The following is an 18,843-nucleotide window of genomic DNA, read 5'->3' as shown; positions in this document are numbered from 1 at the left end:
AAAGTTAGTGTAGCATTTGAAAACCAGTCAACGTAACATGCCACATCAGCAATATATAAGGAAAAAAGCTTATAACATTTCAACACATGCTCCAAAAGAATTTAACACAATTCACTGTTCCTGTATAGCAAAAACTCACAGTAAAGCAATAATAGAAGGGAACTTTCTCAGTCTGATAAAAGGACATCTATTTAAAAATCCACCACTAGCATCATACTTGATGTTGAAATATCTTTGCCCCTATAATCTGGAAATTGCAAGAACTTTGATTTTTGTCACTTCTTTTCAACATTGTTATGTAAATCTGAGTCATTTTAATAAGGCAAGGAAAAGGGACAAAGGCACATAAATTGGAAAGGAGGAAATAAAACTTTTTTTTTTTCAGATGATGTGATTGTATGTTTTGTAAACCCAATGGTAGATTCTGAAAATTACTAGAGCTGGTAAGTGAATTTAGCAAGGCCACAGGATATAAGTTCACTGCACAAAAAACATTATTTGTTTTATATATACTTGCAGTGATCAGATTCAGTTTCAATTTAAATGAACTAAAAGTGAATTTTAAAAATTCAAAAAGTAACAATCAAATTCCCTAGAAATAAACCTGACAAAGATATGCAGGCCTCTGTACAGAAAACTATAGAATATTGCTGAAATTAAAAAAGTCCTAAAAGATGGAGAGACACGCCATCCTAATGAATTGAAAACATCACATTAAGACACCCATTACCCCTACATAGATAGGCAGATTCAGTATGATCCTTATCAGAATTCTCACAAGCTAATTTGAAGAAATAGATGAAATGGTTCAAAAATTGATATGAAAATGCAAAGGCTTTAGGGAAGCCAGAATAATCTTGAAAAAGAACAAAGTTGAAGGATTTGCGCAACTTAATTTTAAGATTTATCATAATGCTACTCTAATGAGGATAATATGATATTGGTCTAGGGATAGAGTAATAGCTCTGTGGACGAGGACATATAGCCCTTTGGATGTGTGGGTGGTTGGGGTTTTGACAAGTACATACCCAATGGGGGAAGAAAAGTCTCTTTAAAAATTTTGCTAAATCTACTGTTTATTCATATGGGGGAAAAAGAAACTTGAGACCACTCTCTCTCTCTCTAGATCAAAATTAATTTAAGAATATCTTTGAAGACTAGAAAAATATTTCTTGGACAGAATACAAAATGCACAAATAATGAAACCAAAACAACACATAAATTGGACTTTGTCAAAATAAATTTCAGTTCATCAAAAGATGCCCCTTAAGAAAACAAATACAAATAAGACACAGATGAAGAGAAAATATTTATACAATGTATATCTGTTTTTTTTTTAACCTGGGAGAGTTCTTCACTTTTCTGTAAGTGTGGGAATGCATTAATTAGTATGCTTGTTATAATTTATTAGCACCTGGATATTTTGTGTGAAAGGGATTTTGGAACACCAGAGAATCACTCTGCCAAAAGTTGGTTCCTTGACTTTGCAGATTCTCTGTAAAATATAACCATTTTCTAAGCAGTACTGGGTGAAAATATATAGTAACTACTTCACAATTAAACAGAATTATGTAGCCAGATCCTACCTAGTTACTTCATCAGAAGTAAGCCTATATTTACTAGCCTCTCAGGAAGGAGGCATTACTACAAAGAAGTCAGTCATTTATTGGAAAGGAGTGGATAAATTTCAGACATAAATAAAGAATTAGGTAAACCTCTGGAAAAAATAGCGTATACCTTTAGGGGTCAGTTTTCCTATAATTAAGGCTCTGGATGTACGTATGTGTATGTATATATGTATTACATGTTCATTTACATAACTTCAGATGTAGCCACATGTATTCAATGTTTACAGATATGTTTTCAGATAAGAACAAGTATTTTTTTATTTGTTTTTTTTTAGATATGACAATAGAGCATTTTGACATATTATACACACATGGAGTATAACTTATTCTAATTAGGATCCCATTCTTGTGGTTGTACATGATGTGGAGTTTCACTGGTTGTATATTCATAAATGAACATCGGAAGGTTATGTCTGATTCATCCTTGTGTCACAAAGTAATATTTTGAATTTAGAATCCATGATGCTGTTTGAATGCAAGATATCTAATGCACAGGCCTATAACCCTAGCTGCTTGGAAGATTGAGGCAGGAGGATTATGAATTCAAGGCCAGTCCGAGCAACTTAGTGAGGTCCTGTCTCAAACTAAATAGGGCTATGGATGTAGCTCAGTGCTAAGGTGCCCTGGGTTTAATCTCCAGTACTGGAAAAAAACAAAGAGGTCAAGATCAATGTTCTTTACAGAACATGTTTACTTGTGAAAGAATACAGCTACTATTTATGCTATTGAGAATTAGTGCTATTAATGGATATTCATTTCTAGTAACTATGGTTTGGTAGTATAAGAGCAATATAAATGTCCTGTTTCCTGGATATGATGAGAATGTGAATTTAATGCCTTTTTATAGCTTCATTCCTCAGCTTCTCAGAGTAGGATGAAGATGAGACTTTCTGCAGGCAGCTCAGAGGCTATCCTTACCTCAGGTTATATCCTTCCAACCTAGTACATCTTGGGGGACAAGAAGCAGAAAAGAAGGCATACATGCATAAAACACAGGGGAGGGGGCACAGAGAAAGAAAGAAGGGGAAAACACATAGGAAAGATGTGGCAAAATGTTACCCATATAATTCTAAGGCGACAGGTGGTAGGGGTCTCCCGGCTTCTAACTGCCTGGGCTCTGCCACTGCCTAGTTAAATGAACTTGAACAGGTTTTCAAACATCCTTTAGCCTTTTTAAAATAATGAGTTAATATGTATTTTGTGCTTTGTGAAAATTAAATGAGATTACTTGCAAAACATTTAGCAGGTTTTCTGGTACACCAAAAGATAAAGTAGCGTTGATCACTATGACGGTCCCAGTGCACATCTTCTAGCTGCTCAGAATTAGTTTTTGCTCTACACAGTGCCTCTCAACTCTTTCTGATGAAGAATCACTTTTTAAAGTCTCCATTCTAGTGTGTGTTGATTGTTTTGTGGAAATACATCCGTTCTGAAATAAATTACCAGAAAAATAAAAAACACAAAGAGATATAAAACAAAGCCCCCTAATTTTTATTCTTATATTCAATAGCCATAAAATGTCTGTTGGATTGTTATAGAAGTGCCTGGGTACTTTGCAGTCCTGAATTTATCTGATCATAACACACAATTGGAAATAGTTTGCAGATGAGCACTAGTCCACGGAACATATTTGGAGTAACCACTACTCTGTGAGGAACAGATCTCCAGTTGGCCAAAAAAACGTTAAGAGTGGGTTTTGTTCAGAACCTTGGAAGAGTTTGGAAGTCTCCATTGGGGCGGGGATTAAGGTTCAAGATGGCAGCTTTCTCCCTGGTTTCATTTACATGGCCAGTTCCCATGGCTCCAAACTCTGGAGAGTCTTCTCTGGAGGAAATCCTCACACCAAAGACCTAGGTGAAAATAGTTTCTTCTGAAGGTGGGAAGCAGTTACAATCGAGAAAGAGTCAAACAGTCCCCAGTATTCAGCATCAAATCTAAATACGTTTCTTTTTTACTACATCTGTTTAATTCTCTCTCCTGACATTTCATAACTCTAGTTGTATTTATTGTTATGAAGTCCTTGCTTTTCAATGAGGACTTCATAACAATAAATATACAATTAGATATGTCGTAACCCCTAACATCTACAGTGGTTCTGACACTGATATCTACCACATGCTAACCGTTCAGGAGGAGAATATCTTTGCTTGTACCTCACCTATGCTTCTGTAGCATTTGTCTCTAATAAGCAGTGACATTTTCAATGAGGTAATAATTAATTGTATTTCTGCGAAGAACTGAGGTTAACTGAAAGACAGAAGTTGGTGATTTATTATATGCCTTCAATTTAAGAAAGACTTCTAAATAAGGGATGATAAACATCAATTGTAGTGAGACCACAGAAGGATTAAGTCTCAATTATTGCAGAAATATTTAGGCTGCATAAAGAATTTTCTACTGTGGTGATGCTTTATATCTTTGGAATGGTTTTGAAAGCTTATATAAATGTCAAAGAGAAGACACAGAACTTGTTTCCAGATTGGTCTGGTTGAGAATAAATTCTTGGAGGCAGTGAGATTGATAATCTTACCAGTAGAAGTGATCTATAGTAGCCATAACTCATACTGGTAACTTCCAGAGAACAAAAAAATGTGATTCTAAATGTTACCTTTTTTCATTCATTCAGAAAGTACTGGCTGAGCTCCTTCTAAGCATGGGCACTATTCTGGACACGGAGGACACCATGGTGAACATGCAGAAGAAACCCTTTGGTCATGTAGCTCACATTCTTGTAGGAAGACAAAACCTAGTAGTTCCCTGTACACGGAGGTGCTGTGCCTCATCCATTTCTAGTTCTTGTGCTTATCCACTTACTTATCAGTGACCCTTACAAAACTAGAATCTCTGTACCTTGTAAACAAGGAGGTTTGGGTAGTTTTCCAGCAATAAATAGTAATGAAATAAAACAGGTTGGTGGAATAGGGCATGACAGGTAGGGTGATTATTAATTTTGATTTTGTGACCAGGAAAGAAGAACGAGAGAAGGATCAGATCCACAGAGGGTCTTGTAAAGAGTTTGGATTTTAACAAAATGGGAAGCAGGGAAGAGAGTCTTAAACAGTGAGCTAACATGGCTTGAAACTATTTTAAAAGTTACCCCTGCTTTTAATATTATGAGGGAAATAGGGGGATTGGGACAAGGGTGGAAAGGGGAATTTGGTGAAGGAGTTTTTTGGAATCTGTTGAAGGTAGAAAGCAGCCAGGCAAGAGACCATAGAAACTCAGTCTAGGTAATAGCAGTGAAGTTGTAAAGAAGTTGGTGGAAGTGCCTGGAATTACTTATGATTTGATTGATATTGGGATGAAAGAAAAGGCAAGAAATGGAAATGACTCTGACTGGCCTGGTGTTATTTCCTGAGGTGGGAGAAGCTAAGCCCGAGATGCCTGCTGACGTTCAAGTAGCTGACATCAAGTAGGCACAGATGGATGGTGAATTGGTACTAGAGACACACATTTGCTGGTCTTTAGCATAGAGATGGTGTGGATCCTTGGGCTTGGGTGAGATTGCCTAGAAGGAGAACGTGGCCAGAGAGAGAACCCAAGGCTGGCCCTGAGGTACTCCAGTGTCAAGAAGAGCACAGGAGATTAAGAAGCAAACCACAGGTTTCATGAAAGCCTGATAGAAGAAGCCTCTCTTGGAAGAAGTAACTGGAATCAAAAAGAGTCATGGCACTCTCTATCCCTGTGGATTCTGGGCACCCTGGACCCGTATGTCTTCAAGAGGAGCCTGTAATGGGGCTAGCTTGTTTGTTTGTGAGGGGGCCAAGGTACTGGGCATGTGTCCCACTCCTATCCTCTCTCCTCCTCTTCTAGGCTCTGAAACTGCTCTGTGTCTGGTGGTCACCTGTTGCTGGGTACCATTTCCTCAGCAAACGTGTGGAGCAGCCAGTCTTTTAGACCAGTTATTACCAGTTCTGTTACAATGAACAAGAGCATCATGGGGTCCATCAATGAATAAATGGACCCACACAAGGCCTGGAAATGGTTGAGGTGTAGTCTTTCATAATACAGACTGAGTGACTTGGACAAGTGTAGGTGCTGTTCTAAGCCTTGATTTCCTGTCTGAGAAATGGAATTAAATTCGAGGGACTTTCTATTACACCGGGAAGATATGAACGAATGGATGTGTGAATGAACACTGCACTACATACCTTCCCATTTTAATCCTACTGTTTAAAAGTGATGGGAGTCAAAAGACCAGGTCAGCCACCCTGTGGAGTGAGCTCACATCCCACACCTTAGCCCATGCCTGGTCTTCAAACTCTCTTCCCCTTCCTCAGATCTCCCCTCTGTCTCCACCATTCTCTTTCCATCAGCTTTGGGTCTCGAGTTCCACTTGTTCACCCCAAAACACAGGAAAGGCTTGATTTCATGAGGAAGAATCTCTGATGATGAACCATACATTTTATCTTCCTGAGAGGAAGCTTTAATGTTTAAATTATGTGGAGATGTCGAGCAAAGGATTCTGGGAAATCCAAAGCTTTTTATAAAGGGCTGCATATACACACCCACACAATGGTAAACGCATATTGGCCAACCTGGTAATAAACTCTCAGTCGCTCCCTTGAACACAACCGCACCCACCCGCTCCTCTGGCACCTCCAAAGCTTTTGGGGAGGGAACTGCTTGCAGTGGCTCCTCAGAGGAGTGCGGAATGTGTCTCTTCAAAGAACACAGCCATTTGTTCTCTGTCAAGATGCCTCTTTCATACTGTAATTAGAGTGCTGTGGGGGGTGTGGGTGGGGGAAAAAGAAGAATAGGAAATGCTCTTACTTCCCCATGGCTCATTCTTCCTGCACCACAGGGCTTTGAACCCGCTGAAATATTGTGACTGAAACATACACTATTATATGTGTATATAGAGAGGAAGCGACATGTGTGCTTTGAGTTCATGCCTCCATAGTATCTGTGTGCCAAACCGAGGTGGCACAGGCTGGTGCATAATTAAACAGCGGGGAGATCTGGATTCTGCTTCAGAGCTTGGTCTTTCTGCTCCCTGACTTGTCTTTCAATGTTCCCTTGGCCTTTATTTTTCTGATCTGCAAAATAGGGATAAAAATGTGGCCCCCTAGTTCCCTTCTTAAAAGGTTTTAAGGACAGCCACGTGAGGACTTGCCACTTGTATAATATAATAGCACACGTATTCCTTGATCATCGTGCGAATGGAGAGGAACCGTGAGACGCTTGAAATGAGCAAAGCAGCATTCAGGAATGTTTGTGGGTTTTGTGTTGTATTGAATTTTATTTGCCATGATAGCAACAACAATTTCTTGATTATGTTTTGCTGAAAAATCGTTAACATCTTTCTAGCACATGCTTACAGGGGAGTGGGAAGAGTGGTAGGGAATCTAGGCTGGCTCTCTTTCATTCTCAGCAGATAATCTTTGGAGAAGTTGGCATGTCTCGTGTGGTTAGCAGGGAATTGGTGCTGTTGGGCATACTGGTCTTTAATACGAATGTGTTAGGATCCCCAGCTGATTTACATGTGCAACTGAATTCCTGATCTTCCCCCACCCCAAAACCTGCTCTGCCCAGTGTCTCTCCATCTCCATTAACTTAACTCCATCCTTCCAGTTGTGGTAGTGAAACCCTGGAGTCATCTTTGACTCATCTCTTGCATTCCATGTTCAGGGTGCCCATAATCCCAGTATTTCTCAGTAGCCCCACTCCTACCTCTCTGTCCAAGGCCACCCCATCTGGACACAACCTGCAAGTTCTCCCTGCTTCTGTTCCCTTTAGTTCCTTCTCAACTTCAAGTCCTGTGACTCCTGTGCTACAGCTCCACTAACAGGTTCCCAGTCGTTCCAGCTGGTGAAATAGAGACTTTTAAGGTCCTGTGTGATCTAGTCCTCCCCTGGCCTGTTATCCACTCTGACCTCATCTCATTCATCTTCCAGTTATTCAGTCCACTCCAGCCATGTTGGTTCTTTTCTGTTTTTAAAAATCTTCTTCCAAATGTTCCTGCCCCACAGCACTGCCCTGGCTGTCACCTCGCCTGGAGCGCCCCTCCCCAGACACCTTCATGACTTCACCTCCCCAAGCTCTGTCATTCTGATCTTCTCTGAAGACCTCCCTGGCCACTCAACCCAAAATTCCAGCCCACCCCCGTACTCTCTGCACTTCTTGAGCGTCTGTTAGTATTCAACACACTGCTTACCATACTTATTTTCTTGTTTATTGTCTTTCTCCTGCATGGGAATGAAAGCTAGATGGAAGCAGGGATTTTGCTTGTATATCCACCGCTGTCTCTCCATATTCTAAAGGCATGCCTACCATGTTGTTGGCCCTCATAAATTATGTTTTGGAAGTGGAATAAATAAAGAGGTGGTCTTGTTAACAGGCCACCTATGTTGATACAGTCTCGGAAATGTCAGTAATACTTAGAAGAGTCACTCGGAGCACCTATGATATGCTAGATGCCATTTGTTGCTCTTCCTATTACTCAATCTTCCCAATAACCATTTGAGATAGGAATGGTATTTATTCTGATTTTACAGAGACCGAGGTTAAGAATTTGCCCTTATCACACCGTGGTAGAGCTAGGATCCAAACCCAAACTTTAGAACTTTTAGCCATTATGCTTCAGCACTAGGGATTATACCAGCTTCATGGTCCAAAGGCAAAAAGACACACATTCCAGCTCCTTCTTTATCCCTTTAATGCTGCTTTGCCAGGCCTTTTCTCCCTGTGTCAACCCAAGTGCGATCTCAATATTAGAAGGAAAAAAGACCATTCGTTCCCTGAGTTCCTAAAAGATTCTGACTCTGAGTGCTTGTAACTGAAATGCCATGAAGATGAGGGACAGTGCTGGTTTTGGAGCTGGGAGATCTCAGTGATGCTGCAGTCAGTGGCCACAGGCCGTAGACCTTGGACTGGTAAGCTTGTTGACCTCACCGTGTGGCTTAGGGTACCTGCATGTGGAAGGCTGGGCTTGGACAGGTCATGCCATCCTGCATGTGCTCCCTGCCTGGTATCCTGGTCTGTAAGGCTCATGGCCTTTCTTTCATAGCTATGGCTACAGGATGAAGGAGTTGGGGTGGGACACAGAACTCCATGAGGGGCCATTTGCTTGCTTTAACCACTCAGGGAAGGGTTTCTGCTTATAGGAGGGGCCCCGCCCAGGTCTTCTCTGAGGAAGAAAGACAGGGATGACACAGTGCCTGGTGCTTCAGCCTTCACTCACCTGGACACTGACCTGCTTATTGGAGTCATCACCAAATAGAATCTAGAAGGCTAGGTTCTCTTTGGACCTTTAAGTCTCTTCAAATTCTTTCTGGAACAAGTCAAGGGATAAGGTTAAATAACTGCCGTCTTGCTGAGCTGTGTGACCTTCAGTAAGGGGTTTACCTTCTCTGGGGCTGTTTGCTTTTCTGAAAACTGGGAGAAAAGTTTCCCTGACTCACGAGAACACTGAAATGTCTTGCCCCTTGCCCCCAGCCCACTTTCTGATGGACCGAAATTAAACCACAGCCAACACAGTTGCTCATCTGACTTCCCCCATTTCTGTGTGAGCTTCGGAACTCTTAGATTTGAAGAGGGTTTTCTTGATGTCCAACCCAAATTTCTTCCTCCTGAAGCAAAGATCTTACAAGCACATTGGCAAGTTTCCCTTGTGGGTATATATACCCTCTGAATATAACGGACTCTGAAGATTAATAGGAACATGACCATGCGGCAATTTGCGTGCCTGGCATAGTCTGCCCACATATGCTTTTAGGGTTCCAGTGTGATCGTGTGTGTCTCTGCCAATGTGTGTGTGATGAAGCGTGCAAGTGTGTACAGGAGTGTGGGTAAACAGATCTTTGAGTCACACAGGCCAGCCCATCCTGGCTGGCTTTGTCATCCTGTGGTTGCCATGACAGCACCAAGGGCCTCCGCATGGGTAAACAGAGCTCCCTGGCTGTACTGAATCAGGAGGAGCACTCTGGAGCTAGCGGCTGCAGAAGCCAAGCAGTCCTCCTCCAGAGGGTTACTTGCCACAGCCGACCTTCCAGAACATCTTCCTCACTAGACAAATGTAGAGATACCAGGTGCTCTGTGATGCTGTGGATCTCAGACCCGAGCAAACCTCTCTTCTCATCCCCAAGAGTTAGCAACATCATGACAAATTCTAGAAACGTGAATGACCAAAGTCCCTCCCATCATCACCTTATGGTCTAGAACCAGTCACTCATTAATACACAGATTAACCACTAGAATTATCTGTGGCAGGGATTCCTTTATGGGTCCCTAAATTGATAACATAGACATTAATTTTAATATCCATCTAAACATGATTTTAAAAAGCTCTACCTTCTCTGCCTTCATCTCTGTAGACATGTATGATAAACGTCTGCTGCATTTTACCTTGTTGGGGATTGTCTATGTAATTCTTCTGCTTCGTTTTATTGTGAATAGTATAGAACTGGCTCTGTGTGGAAAGTTGATTTTTACAATTTGTGGTGCTCATGTAAACTGCTGGAAAACAAAAGCAGTCACAAATGTAAATTCAGTAACTGGGAGGAAAGAAGAAAACTGTTCAATCATGCAGTGTGAGGAGATGGGTCTTCTTAGATCCTGAAACTGAAATGTAGAAACCCTAACTTGGTGTACGTTTGTGGCGACCGGAAGAGGGTCCAGATTACCGGTCTGCTCACCTTTCTTTCATGCTACATCTTGAAGGGAGCTCCAAGTGGTCCTCCCAAGGGACCGGACTAGAGTGGGAGAGTGGCCTGAAATTATGGATAACAGTTGGGTAAGGAGCAGTGTCCACAATGAGACACAATGTGGATTTTTGTCATTATACACTCTTATAGGAATCCAGTAAGGATTCCTAGAGCAGATGTGCCCCTACCTCTGGTTTCTAGATCTCTCTAAGGTCAGGTCTGACTGATGAGAAACCTGAGCTGCTATCCAGTTTATTAGCAGCAGGGGTTACCTGAATACCTAGCACTGAGAATAGATCTGGTGATGCTTCTGCTACATCATGTGTATTTTTGTTCTGCATGTTTGGAATTCTGAAGTCTAGACACGTCCCACATTGAATTCTGTTACCTCTGGGGGTGAGGGTAGAAGCATTGGATGGAGCAAATGACAAGAAGCTTGTTGTATGCCCTCTTACCCTAGCCCAAGGCTAAGGCCAGGAAGCCTTGGGTTATGTGAACATGCTTCTACTTTCTATCGCTTGATCCAAGGGAATTGGCTACATTGAGATATTCAGAGGGCCACTCTGAGATTGCAAACTTAGTAGGGATTTTGGCAGTGGTCCTCTGGTTACTAAGTAAGGTCAAGATCATACATTCTATCTTTGCAAAAGCATCATCATCTGAATAACCCCCAGGATCCTGGTCAGGAAGAAGGAAGAAGAAGTTTACAGGCTTTCCTTCCTCAGGTCTGGCCATCTGTATACTCAGGACATGTGAAATCTAGAATATTCTTATTTTCAGCATGTAATGGAGCTGAATCTGCTTGCCCTTCTTTTCTCCAGAATATGATATGCATATGCATAAACGGTGACTCTGATGTGGGCACAAAATCAAGCAATATATCAATAACTTGAATAATGCTATGAAACTTTTTCTAGGTCTTATTAACCCAACACAGAAAACTGGTTTCATTTTTTCCTGCTGTTTCAATGAAATGCTCCCTTTTAACAACAACAAAAAAACAAAAAACAAGCAAACAAACAAAAAAAGACCTGATTTTCTTATTTTCATCAATTTTGGGCTGAAACAGTCTCTTTTGTAGATTTTAAAGGCTGACCCCGGGAATGCAGGGGAGCCAGCTGAGGCACTGTGCAAACTGCACTGACCTGGAGTTGGCATTAGCTTGAATTCTGGCTCTGCCTCTGACTTACTAGATGATCGTGGGCGAGCAACCTTTGAATCTCCAGGGTTTTTGTAAATATAAATGAAATAATTTATATGAAAATGACTTACAAATTAAAAGTTTTAAAATGTGTCCTAAGGACATTAGCTTTTGTTAGCTATTTTATGTGCTGTGGAATCACCTGTAATAGCAGGTGGTGAGTTAAACTCCTTAAGTCCCAGATGGGATGTGACCTCATGCAGGCTCTGCTTGGCCTCATGGAATCTGCAGACTAGTCAGGGGGATCAGCTGTGGGAATGAACGATTGGGACAGCCAGGGAGGGGCAGAAAGAGCAGCAGAATGACCCAGTGCCAGACTTTCTACTCCCAGCTGAGAAAGCTCCTTAATAAACATGATAAAGGGCCCCCACAGAGTCCTTCCTCCTCTTCAGAGGTACAGGAGCTGCCCAGGAGGGACCCCCAGTGGAACATCATCTTTGATTTGTTCCTCTCAGCTTAGAATCTTCTAACGAAAGTAACAAAAGTCCAGTCACATCTTTGGGGATCTGGACATGTGAGTACCAGCTAGGAGGCCAGGTTGGAGGGATCAGGGAACCCAGCTGGTGAGTCCTGGGGCCAGGAAACTTCCAAATACCCAGGGAGGGCTAGACTCCTTGACTGAGCCCAGCAGAAATCAGGCGACACTGGCATTCTAGGACTCAGACTGAGGTGATACGCTGCATGCTTCACAGGCCAGTCCTGTGGAGATGGTTGCAGAGCTTAGCAAAGACTAGGAGACATACCCAGTTACGTCTTCCTTGTTGACATCCTTGGGTCAGTGCAGAGAAGAGTGCTTCTTGAGAACCAGAGCAGAGCTGTCAATGTGCACCCCTCATCAGCCTGGATGCTTCTAATAATAATAATTTTAAAATTATGCTATGTGTAGCCCTATTCTAGTCCAAGAACATAGAAAGTTGAATAAGATACAGAAGGTATAGTATTCCCATTGTAAGGGGGAGAGTCCCATGTGCAATTGACCACAGTAAGGGTCTGACCATAAGGTCAGAGAGCTGGAATGGAGGCAAGAAGATGGGTGTTGGGGTGGGGGTGCTAAATAGAAGAGGCAGCATTTCAACCTGGCCTTGAGTTTTGACAGACTTGGGCAGGTAAGAAGGGATTCCAGGCAGAGTGGGGCTGGACAGCCCATGCCTCAGTTTGGGAAATGTGCTCTGGCCAGAGCGTGGCCCTGGTGGGCTGCAGGCCAGCAAGGCATGGATAGAAATGGTGGATCAGGTTTGAAGAGAAAGGTCGGGCTCGGCCTACGGAGGACTTTGGAGGCTACATTTAGCATTTGTGCTTTGTTCTATAGAGGGAGAGAAGGCTGGGGAGGAAGGGGTGATAGAGTAAAAGGAAGATGGAATTTAGAAGATCTGAGTATCCTGGTCCCTCTCTGTGATTCTGTGGCCTTGGGCACTTACCCTCCCAAAGGGCCACTTGACTCCTTTTAGATTCACTTTCTGAGCTGGACAATGAAAATGCCGGTCCCAGTGCTCACCCTAGATGCTCAAGGGTGATTGTGTTTCCCTGGTCCTCGGCTACTGAGATTCTCCTTTTGCAAGGTCTTACTCAAAATATTAGCCCTGTCAAGCCTTTCTGAATTTTCCCAGAACTTAGCTGAAAAACCAAGACACATGCATATGAAAAGATAAAGTAGCCTATGGAAATGCTGCTGGCTAGACAGATAGGTGGGGCATGAAGAATGACATTGATCCCTTCTACCCTTTAGCTCTTCAGGTCACCAGTGCCATTGGTCTTCAGGGGCATCCCTTATTGAGCACCACAGCATACTGGACATCAGCAGTAGCACAGCATTATGGTTAAAGTTCAAAGTCCAGCAAGTTACTTCACCTAAGTTGTGGCTTCTGCATCTGTTAAATGGAAATTGTAATAATTCCTACTTCTGAGGATGCTTGTGAGGATGAAATGAGTTAAGTGGTGAGAGAAACTTCACTCAGGACTGGGTCATCTTAATACGTATCAGTCAATGTTGTTATCAAAAATATCAAGGACAACTGTGCCCTTGGGAGGGCGAAGGGCTCCCATCTAGCTGAGGAGATGGAATGTGGTATTTTTAAATCCAGTTTGTCACATGGCTAAGAAAGACCCTTTCAAAATAGAGCAAGCAGAGGGTGTTGGTCCTGATTGGTAATGTCACCAATCGGGGCAGGTCTCCCGTGTGAGGCTGAATGAAGCTGACTCCTGTTTAAGCCTTAAAGAAGATCACATTGCAGCTTGCGATGAGGGGGCATGGATGTGGAGTGTATAGAAATACCTGCTCACCCACCCGGTGAATCTCACCCTTCTTGTCCACAGGGAATTTGCCAAAGAGAGAGAGAGAGTGGAGAACCGAAGAGCGTTCATGAAACTGCGGCGTCAGCAGCAGATCGAGCGTGAACTGAATGGCTACCGGGCCTGGATAGACAAAGCAGGTGAGGCCTGGGGGCTGGAGGGACTGGGGTGGGCGGCACAGACGTTGACACCTGCCCCTTCTGATGCTTCCAATAGTTGCATTCAAGGGGCAGCCTAGCTAGAGCAGAGAGATGCTCGGGGTGCCTGGTGAGCAACTCGGGTTCCCTGCTGGTGCCACTTTCTTCCTCTGGGGTCAGATTGTTCCCCTTCTTGTACTAAATATCTTTCACGAGGTAGGCATGTTAGCAATGTGAACTGAATCCTAGAGCTGAATTTGGGTTGGCGATTTTTTTATCCTCCTTCTCATGTTGTTTAATAACTGATACCTTCAGCACACATATATTGAGCACCTACTTTGTGCCAGGCTCACTCCCAGGAACTTGGCAACAATGCACCAGATGGACCCCAAAACTCTTATCTGGTGGAGTTCATTCTCCTCTAGTTGGGGGAAGGAAGCAATAAAATAATAAATAATGAACTTGTGAAAAGACAATCATGTTACCAAAGTTTTAGGGCAAAGGCCTCGGTTTCAGGAGTCCCGACAAATCAGGCTCAGCCACCCATCCCAATATGCCAATCAAAGAGATGAGCGGTCCTGAAATGGAGGAAAAGAACTTTAATGGGTGTGGCCACACTGAGGAGAATGGATAAAGAGGTTCAATGATCTAAGATCTATCTTCTAGGGTCTAACAGGAACTTTGAGGTTTTATAGAAAATGAGAATAAGGCAAGGGTTGGGACCTGGCATGACTGGGGATTTTGGATAACTGGTGGAAGAGGTCACCTAGGTCAGGCCATGGTCTGGTGGGTTGTTATCTCAGGACTGGCTCTGTGAGGCTCCAGGAAAGCCATCATGGCCTGAGGGGTGATTCAGTTACCATAGTGAATGGTTGCTCTTGCTTAGAAGGTCAGCCATGTTTCCATTGTGGGCCCATTGCTTCCTCTCGGGGGAGCAATCTTCTCCTGGGGTGATCTGTCCTAGGAGACTCATCATTGCTTGTGGGGTGGGGAGGTGTTCAGTTCCTGGTCATAAAGATGCTTATCAATCAGACCTATTTTTCCTGGTTTCCAAGTCAGCTGCAGAAAGAAAAAAAGTTCAGGAGGCAAATGGAGTCAGGAACAAAGTGGGTGGGTTGGTGGGTCAGTGCCTGGGCCCTCCTGGAGTCAGAGCAGAGCGTGGGAGAAGGGAGGGTGACGGGGCGTACTATGTGCTGGGTTATATAGAGGGGTGAGGACAGGTCCCTTTGTGGGAAGACCTAGAGAAGGTGAAGAAGTGGCCTCGGGAAGATCTGGAGAGGAGTATTTCAGGGCCATCTCCCTATGGTGGGAGCGAACCAGCAGGGCTCCTGGAGCAGAATGGAAGTGAGTAGGAGGCAGCCGGGGGTGGCAGCAGTCACGTGTGACCTTGTGAGCCGTGGTAGAGCTTTGGGCTTCACTGTGAGCACAGCACTGCCGTTGCTGACCTAAGAGTTTTAAAGGAGCACATTGCAGTCATCCAGGTAAGGGGAGGGTGGGAAGGGGTGTTTTCCTGAGGCCCGAGCTGCTACCATCCTCATTCCTTGGCCAGCACCAAGAGGATCAGTCCAAAGCTGCCATTTCCTCGACACCAGAGCCACCAGATTCCAGTCTGACTGTGGCTCAGCTCATCGGTCATCCTCCGTCAATGAAAAGAATGCATTTGCTTGCATTATTATTTTGAAGGTTGGAGTCCATCAGTTATATATCTTCATTTTCTTTCAGAAAAAAGTGATATTTTTAAATAAAAGAAGATACACATGATGACAGTCAGCATCTTTCTCTATTCCTAATGGAAATTCGTAGCATAAATGAGGTTATGTGGGGAAATTTTGATGCTTGGATACCTGCACTTTAGTCTTCCCAAGGAGCTATGGGATGCCACTCTCACACTCTGACCACTAACAGGCAAAAGCTCTCTCTGTTCTGGAGTCAACTTTTGATTATAAGGTCTAAGAGAGTACGTGTATGATTGAAAGTCAGAAAAATACACCCTAGTTTGGGACATCCATGTTTCCTCGTTTCTAGAAGCATGAGCGGTGTGTGCGGACTGTATTTCCGTTTCACCCTGTCCCCACTGAGGGAGGTGAATCTGAACCTCGCCTACCTCTTGCCAGAATGGTAACTCAGCCTCGCCCACGGGAGGGTTTGCAGATTTGCCTCCAGGCCAGGCAGGCAGCTTGACATTCCCCACTGTCCTTGGCGTCCTTGGTGGAGAAGCCATCTGACAGACTGCTGAGTGAGCTGGCAGCAGACCCAGAAAAGAATCTTCCCAGCCCTGCCAGTGATCCCGCGCAGGGTCAGGTGGCAGAGTGCGCCATTCTTCTGTGGCTGTGCTTTTCAGATACTTGCAGAATTCCAGGGCTTCCCTTTCTTCCAGTTAGCAAAGCCAGCGCTTCTCCTTCTAAGAAAAAAGACGCACTGTGACGTCAAGTTGCGCTTCCTGGCCCTTCCCTTTACAAATGGAGCACCAGTGAATCAGAGACATATGGGTTACATTTCCCTGGAAAGACGCTCAAGTTCGAAAGCGAACTTGGCAAGAGGCATTGGTGGGGGAGGGGTGGTTTCAGCACATCCAGAGCCCTCGAGTGCTTCCCGGGATCCTCGGCACTCCCCACACCTTCCCTCTGCCTGGAGGTTCTCAGATCTTCCCATCCTAAAGCAAGGCACTGCCGCAGAGCAGAACTGACTCTGGCTAAGGTAATTAATGTCGCTATGAGGGGTTTTAACAAGGACCTAATTTTAAAATGATGCCCTCTAAATAACATGTGCTATAAAAGGGCTTTACAAGGCTGTACGTTTGCATGAAGGTGCACCCCATCACAACACTTAGCCTGTTGGCTTAGTGTTTTGCCAGAGGCTCTACTTAAAAAAGAAAGCTAAACATTTATGACTTGGCATAATGGCCATCCTGCATAGTAATGTCCACGTCTCAAAATGTTCCCCTCCCTGGGAAATGTATTATCTATCCTCAGTTTTATGTTCAGGTGGAATTATGGTAATGGCTTTGCCCTCTCCTACCCGTCCTTTAACAAGTTACCTGTTACAAGTGCTTAAATTAAACTATTGTTTAATAGGGTCTGCCTAGAATCCCCAGCAGCTGGGCTTTTGGGAATGATTACCAAGGCCTCTAGCTCCCTGACCAGGGGGGATGAGATAAAAACTCATGCACTCAGGGGCAGGAGGGCACCCGGGAGTCCACCAGATTTGGGGCAGAAGGGCTGTTTCATTGGTACCTTTGTAGGGACCCTAGTGAGGTTTATTAAAATCTGAGGAAAATAGTATTCCTCAGGTAATGATCCCTCACTGAAATACAGGACTGTTCCTTCCGGGACCAGAAAAGAATCCTAGGGACAGTGTTTTCCAAACACCAGCAGACAACACCAACTGATCCTTCATTTTTCCAACCCTAAATGTCGGTCTTAACAGTTTTGTTGAACTCTGATCGCTAACATCACCCAAAGCTAGCATAGACCCTGCGGGTTAGGGCTAAGTCAGTCCCTCCAGATTGCTTCCACGCTAAATGCCGGAAAGAGGAGAGACTCTTAAAATGAAAGGAATTGAGTCACAGAGGTGACCTGCATTTCTCCCTGACTGACTATATATTTGAGAATTCCTACAACTCCTACCTCCACTCCTGACAAGTTCAACACGATGCTAAAACGACTTATAGAACTCCGGGAAAATGATACTTGTTTATTATAAAGGATACAACTCAGGAATTGCCATGGAAGAGATCTGTGAGGCAAGATCTGTGGTTTTTTTTTTTGTTTTTTTTTGTTTTTTTTTTTTTGCGGGGATTCAGTGCTTACCACCCTCCCCACAGATGAATGTTTTCACCAACGCAGAAACTCCCCAAACCATTGATTAGGGGGTTTTATGGAGATCTCATTACATAGGCATGCTTGGTTAAATCAATGGCCACTGTTGATTGAACTTGATCTTCATTTCCTTTTCCCTCCCCAGATGTGGGGACAGGAAGAGACTAGAGTTCCAATTCTCGAATCATATGGTTGATTTTTCTGCCCACCAGCTCTCCAGGACCCCTCTGCCTGCCATGAGTCATCTCATTAGCATAGCAGAGACAGCTCTGTGACAGGAACTGGAGATAAAAACCAAATATTTATTTATTAGACCACAGGGACAAATTCAGGACCAGCCCAAGCTTCTTTGGCCCAAGCTTCTTTGGCTCAAGCTATGCTCAGCCAAGGGAAGACAGAGATGGTGGGTCATGAGGAAGCAGCCCATAAGTCCTGCTCCTCTCTCTGGGACCCTTAGGCCCCTTCCTTTATCCCCTCCTCAAAGACACAGATAGGATAGAGCCAGAACATGGTCTCACCTCCTGGGTGGGTAGGTAGGTGTCATGGCCTAGGGAACACAGACAAGAGAAATAAGGATGATCCCATTGCCAGAAAAGGTTTAAGAGGTTGGAGGAAGACAAACCAGTGTAGAATTTTAAAACAGAAATGGAACTTTTATATACCTATCGGCTTAGAGGGTGGAGTTAAAAAGACCACTCCTTCCTCCCCACTCACGCCCCAAGAGGGTATCAGGTGCAAGGCTGAATTTTGCCAAATAGACCCCCCCACACACCCCTCACAGAAGGACCCCCTTCCTGTACTGCTGTGCACCCTGTGCTCCTGGGTGACACTCGGGCCCTTCTATGCTGGCACCCGTGACAGGCTCTGAACCCTTTGCTCACTTTGTTGCCTCGAGCCAGAGCTGTCCCTGAGGCATCTCGATGTCGCACCGTCATTATCTTGTACAGATAACTTACTAAGCCATTTGTTTCCATGTAGAGGAAGTCATGCTTGCTGAAGAAAATAAAAACGCTGGAACGTCTGCCCTGGAAGGTAAGGAAGTGCTCCGTCGCCCTGCTCCATTCGCATTTGCCCCTCTTAGGAGGTGGCGATCTCTCCTGATCAAAAGAGGAGAAAGAAAGAGAA

General features: G+C 43.9%; 1 protein-coding gene across 1 annotated transcript in view; it reads left to right on the top strand.

The window, feature by feature from the left end:
* The window catches only part of Cacna1e (calcium voltage-gated channel subunit alpha1 E), a 453,197-nt gene that overhangs the window by 347,490 nt on the left and 86,864 nt on the right, over window positions 1–18,843 (top strand). The window contains 2 exon segments of the mRNA XM_047520455.1: window positions 13,788–13,903; window positions 18,697–18,750. Of these exon segments, the coding sequence (XP_047376411.1) occupies window positions 13,788–13,903; window positions 18,697–18,750 (170 nt within the window).

The sequence above is a fragment of the Sciurus carolinensis genome, chromosome 12 (assembly GCF_902686445.1).
Source record: "Sciurus carolinensis chromosome 12, mSciCar1.2, whole genome shotgun sequence".
Classification (NCBI taxonomy): domain Eukaryota; kingdom Metazoa; phylum Chordata; class Mammalia; order Rodentia; family Sciuridae; genus Sciurus; species Sciurus carolinensis.
Note: the sequence above shows the minus strand (reverse complement) of the source record. Positions and strands in the feature narration are given on the sequence as shown.